At 44.3% G+C, this 5,704-nt stretch overlaps 1 protein-coding gene across 1 annotated transcript; it reads right to left on the reverse strand.

Annotated features, from left to right (window-relative positions):
- Positions 1-1,611: 1,611 nt before the first annotated feature.
- LOC130712523 (uncharacterized) lies at positions 1,612-5,704 on the reverse strand. Its single transcript, XM_057562357.1, has 4 exons — positions 5,090-5,704; positions 3,184-4,857; positions 2,765-3,060; positions 1,612-2,611 (listed from the first exon to the last, which is right to left on the reverse strand). Exons 1-4 carry the CDS (start codon positions 5,702-5,704, stop codon positions 1,612-1,614), a joined length of 3,585 nt encoding a protein of 1,194 aa, XP_057418340.1.

Consider the following 5,704-nt stretch of genomic DNA (forward strand, 5'->3'; position numbering starts at 1 on the left):
TTGATCAAAACAGATCCACACCCAACTTTTCAATGGACGAAACACGGTCAAGAGTAGCAGAAAACAAGGATGCAAGAGGTGGCAGTGACGGAACAGAATCATGAGCCTCACCTATCATCACCAGACTCAGCGCCGACTCGAAACTACCCTGCTTCACCTGAACAAAAGCAAAAGGAGTAGAAGAGAGCGCTACCAAAACTGAAACACCGCCGAACCCAGCAACACTGACCCATCCAACCACGAACCCTGCCACACCAAGGCTTCGACCACTACAATCAGCCAAGAAAATCCCAGAGAAAGAGGAAGCAGACCATCAAACACGACCAAGGGCACCGGAAAAACAAAGGAACGAGCCTCTAACACCATCACAAAAGCCACACACACCCGACCCACATCAAAGCTACGAACCTCACACCACAGCCACCCCAAAACCCTCCAAGGAAGCTCTGAGAAAAAAAAACTAAAAGCCCCACCTACAAAACCCACCAACCACCATAGACCTGGAAATTTGGGCAGAAAACACCTTATCAGAAAACGCTGAGGAGAAGAGCAAGTTTGTTGAGTGGAGGAGCAAGTTGGGCACGACAATGAACTAGGGAGAAACAACCTCTAAGCTGCAACCGCTACAACTGAAAGCTCAGCCGAGACAGGGGAAAGGGTCGGAGCCCCACCGCCACCTGGGAAGCATCGCCGGAACAGAAGAAATGTAGAAGGCCGACCGGAAGGAGGATTAAAACATAAAGGAAAAAGAAAAAAGCGAAAGAGAAAAGGGAGGGGGTAGCCATCGCGCAAGGAGGCCTTATACTGATCTGGACAGAGGGAGTTGAGCGGGAAAATGGTAGAGAGAGGTTAGAGAGACTCAGGACTTATACTGATCTCGTTGAAATCCAATCTTTCATTCAAGGATAAATCACATAGGAATTTTATATCATTTGTTTAAGACGTAGTTAATGAAGGAAGTATAGACATGCAAAAGATTCACACTAAAGGTAACCTAGCATATATTATGACAAACTTGATCAACGACAAATTTATTTGTTGGGGATCCTCTTATGCCCTATCTGAAACATATCGGCATGAACTTGGCAAGGTGGAAAAAGAAAATTTTGCAATCTCATAAAATATACTTTTAGTGGAACATTGTCTACATTGAAATTAGAGGAAAACCAAGTTATATGAGAGACCATGCATGCGTAAAACCACCTTGTAGAAAAATATTCTAAAATTGTAAAGAGAATACTAGATGTGGAAAAATGGGAGTTCGTCTCATTAAATACCAAATTCTTAAATCATATATTTTCATCATCATATAACATCCTATTCTCCTTTGGATATTAGAAGGGAAAATTAGGGAGAAAATATATTGTTTCTCTTAAAATATCTCCTAGTAAGTGATTTCTTATTTTAGAGAGAGTAGTATTTATTCTTTCCTTATCTTTACGAGAGGTGTCTTAAGTTTTTCTGTTAAATATTATTTTGGTCAGCTCTTAAGCCACACAACTCAGCGGCACTGTAATTAGTGGCGGAGGCACAATGGGTGCTTTTGTGTGCTTACTCACCCCCAAGTTTTAACTTTTTATTTTTTTTTGAAAGTGGTTCAAATATATAAAATCAAGTCGGCATAGAAGCCAAAGCATCAGAAGCAACAAAAGTGTCAAGACCAAGAGGGTCTTCCTCTATCCAAACAGCAAAAGAGGAGGCTCCCCGGGCTAAAAAGTCAGCGGCAGTATTGCCGGAACGACGAACAAACAAAAGATCCATACGAGTAAAAAATGAAACTAAAGAACGACAATCATAAATAATTAAATCTAGATAAGAGCATCCTCTGCTGCGGCGCCTCCACCACTGGAAAAGCTGAAGAGAATTCGTCTCAAAACAGACATTGAAGAAACCAAGCTCTAGTGCAAGACTCATCACCCATCTCAGACAAAGTGCCTCTGCAAAACCTGCTGATTGCATCATCACAGGAGCTAAAGTCGCTGCTGCAAGGATCTGACCCTCCTCATCCCGCGCCACCATACCAAACCCCGCCATGGAACGTCGAACGGAAGCGTCGAAATTCACCTTAATCCCCCCAGTTGCTGGCCGGCTCCATGTAGCAACCCCGGTGTGCATGGACGAACGTGGAAAAACCGTTGGACGTGGCAGCGCCTCCAATGCACGCACACGGTCCATAATCGCACCAATGGACAGCTCCCTATCCTCAAAAACGCAGGCGTTTCTGGCCTCCCAAATAGCATACACTGTCGGGAAGAACCTGGCCACCATCTCAGCCCCCACCCCCTCCAATATTTGCAACACCGATGCATGAAAAGATGTTGCCTCGGTCACATGAACACCCAAAACAGCAAACCAAACCCTCCTAATACAGAAGCACTCGAGCAATACATGAGGAATTGATTCCTCCTCAATCCCACACCATGGGCATAATGGATCCATATCTAAACCTCTCTTACGAAGCTCGGTTCGAACAGGCATGAAACCCGAAACAGCCCTCCACACAACCGCTTTACAACGAGGTAACGCACATGATTTCCAAATAAGCTTCCAAACCGAAGCTGGTAGAGCAGAAGCTCTTGAAGACGATGCTTCCTCCTGAGTATTCAGCCTCCTAATGAACTCATATCCAGATTTCACAGAGTACCAACCATCCGATGACTCGGGCCAAAACAAACGATCCCCGGAGGACTAAATAGGCAAAGGCACAGCAAGAATAGCTCCTGCTGTAGCTGGGTTAAAAACCAGCTCCACCAAGTTTACTCACCACCTCCCATGGTCCAGCAAATCAGCCACAAATTTTAAATTTAACTCGTCAATTAGATCCTGGCGATACACCAAAGGAGAACCATTAGGGAGCCAAGCATCCCTCACAATATCCACAGACCTACCATCCCCTATTCGCCATCTTCCGCCTCTTTCAAAGACCCAACGCGATTTCCAAATGCTTGACCAAGCATAACTAGGCTTATAACCTTTTCTTACCCCCAAAAGATTACTACTTGGGAAGTAAACCGACTTAAACACACGACTGAAAAGAGAGTCAGGAAAAGTATTTATCCTCTACCAATTTTTAGCCACAAGGGCCAAATTAAACGATTTAAAATCTCGAAACCCAAGTCCACCTTCATCTTTTGGCCGACAAAGTTTATTCCACGAGGCCCAATGAAGGCTCCGCCTAGAGACATCTCCACCCCAATAGAACTTACTTATCATACCCTCAATCTGATCACAGAGGCCATCAGGAAGAACAAAGCAAGACATAACATAGGTCAATATTGATTGCGCCACAGCTTTGACAAGAACCTCTCTACCCGCTCGAGATAAGGATTTCTCATTCCACCCCTTAAGCTTCTTCCAAACTCTTTCCTTAACAAAGTTAAATATTTGAGTCTTGGACTTTCCAATGATTGTCGGCAAACCCAAATACTTATCAAAACTTTCCACTGCCTTTACTCTTAAAAGCTGACAAAGCTCATGGAAACAATTTTGTGGCACAAATCGGCTAACTGAAAGCATTGACTTATCAAGGTTAATAGCTTGACCTGAAGCTCTCTCATAGGAAGTGAGAATCCCTTTAATACACTCAGCTTCTTGCACATCTGCCCGAGCAAATATTACACTATCATCTGCAAACAGTAAATGAGAAATAACAGGCGCAGAGCGCGAAACCTTAACCCCATGTAACGAGGAATCAAAAACAGCCTTATTAATCATAGCTGAAAAGACTTCTTCACATAAAATAAATAAATAAGGCGAAAGAGGGTCCCCTTGACGCAACCCTCTATGAGGGGCAAAAGGGGCTTGCCTGTTGCCATTAATCAAAATGGAGAAGCTAACAGAAGAGACACATCTCATCACCAAATTCACCCAACAAAGCGGGAATCCCATAGAAACCATAACTGACTGAAGGAAAGGCCACTCAACCTGGTCATATGCCTTAGACATATCCAGTTTGAGCGCCATGATGCCATTCCGGCTCTGAGATCTTTTCTTCATAAAATGAAAACATTCGAATGCAATTAACGCATTATTTGTAATGAGACAACCTGGTACAAATGCACTTTGTGTTTCACAAATTAAATTTGGCAAAATTATTTTCAATCTGTTTGCAAGACACTTCGTAATAATCTTAAAGATTACATTACAAAGGCTAATTGGCCTAAACTGACTAGCATGCTCTGGAGATTTAACTTTAGGAATTACAACCAACAAAGTTTGATTTATCATACCTGGATCAGTGTTTCCTTGAAGGACTTGCAAGCAGAACTGAGAGACCTCATCTCCAATAATGTTCCAAAACTTCTGGTAGAACAAAGCCGGGAGACCATCTGCACCTGGTGCCTTGGTCGGATGCTTCTGAAAGAGGGCCTCCTCCACATCCTCCTTAGAGAACGGGGTCAAAAGAATTTCCTTCTGAACTGGTGTTACATGGTTCGCCACTAGAGACACCGCATCCTCTATCCCCGAAGGATTAGAACTATTAAACAAATCCAAAAAGTAAGTCGTCAACACCTGTGAGATCTCCTCATCTGTCTCTACCTTTCTTCCATTAGCATCCCGAATGCACTCAATCATATTACGCCGACGTCGTTGCGAAGCTTTCTGATGAAAGAATCTAGAGTTTCTGTCCCCATGTCTAAGCCAAGTAGCTCGTGAGCGTTGGCTCCACATTATCTCTTCCTGCTCTAGAAGTACATCCAAGACCTTCTCTGTCTCACTAACCTCCTGTAATACCACCTCAGTCTGAACACTTCTCTGAAGACGTTGAAGAAGAACCCTAGCATCGGAGATCTTCTTAGGCAAGTCTCCAAACGTGTCCCTTCCCCACACATCCAACGCACTCCCCACCTCTGTTATCTTTTATGTGATCCCAACTGGAGAATACTCCCACACACACCCCTCACCACCTCAGCACACGCCTCCCCCTCTTGAAGCCATAATTCCTCAAAACGAAATCTGTGCTCCCTCTTCTTCTCCACTCTATGCTTACGGTTCCCCGAACAAAAAAGATCGGGCAATGGTCCGACTTGAAATGCAAAAGATGAGCCATAGAGGACACCGACCACAAGTCTTTCCAAGCCTGACTCACCAAAAAAAAATCCAGCCGCTCCTCAATAGTACCCGGAGGATCTCTATTTTTGGTCCACGTAAAGCGTTTCCCAGAGAAGTCCACCTCCTGTAAGCCACACTGACTGCGGATTAAAGCTCTCTCCTGAAGACGACCCAAATCTGGGGGGTCTCCTCCCAGTTTATCATCAGGCGATAAGATATCATTGAAATCTCCAAAACAAGACCAAGGAACAGAGCTTGCCAGTTCCAAATTCTGAATCATCTCCCACGTCCTCCTTTTATTACGCTCCTCAGGGAAGCCATAAACTGCAAGGTACTCCATATAGGCATGAGACTCAGGGTGAACCACTAAGAAACGAATATGATTAAGAGAAGAGCTAATAATTCCCACATCAATACCCTCCCGCCAAAGCAAACACAAACCACCAGCACGAGAATGAATAGTATCAGCACAACGGACCGGAAATAAATTAAAAAGGCCCCCGACCCCTCTCTGTCGTAACATTTCTGCCTCAAATAAACGAGTTTCCGAAACAAAACAAACATCGCGAGCTTTGGAGTGGATGAGCATCCAGAATGCCCTAACTGCCCACCGGTTCCCAAGCCCGCGGAAGTTCCACGCTGAAATCCTCAT

The sequence above is a fragment of the Lotus japonicus genome, chromosome 4 (genome assembly GCF_012489685.1).
Source record: "Lotus japonicus ecotype B-129 chromosome 4, LjGifu_v1.2".
Taxonomy (NCBI): Eukaryota; Viridiplantae; Streptophyta; class Magnoliopsida; order Fabales; family Fabaceae; genus Lotus; species Lotus japonicus.

What these genes read in the sequence shown, in the direction of transcription:
- LOC130712523 (XM_057562357.1), bottom strand. Translation starts at nt 5,704, where the DNA reads ATGAGGATTTCAGCGTGGAACTTCCGCGGGCTTGGGAACCGGTGGGCA. An exon ending in AGCGGCTGGATTTTTTTTTG is followed by an intron (nt 4,858 to 5,089) that starts GTGAGTCAGGCT and finishes ATCACATAAAAG; the next exon opens with ATAACAGAGGTGGGGAGTGC. An exon ending in TTGCTGGACCATGGGAGGTG is followed by an intron (nt 2,612 to 2,764) that starts GTGAGTAAACTT and finishes TGAGTTCATTAG; the next exon opens with GAGGCTGAATACTCAGGAGG.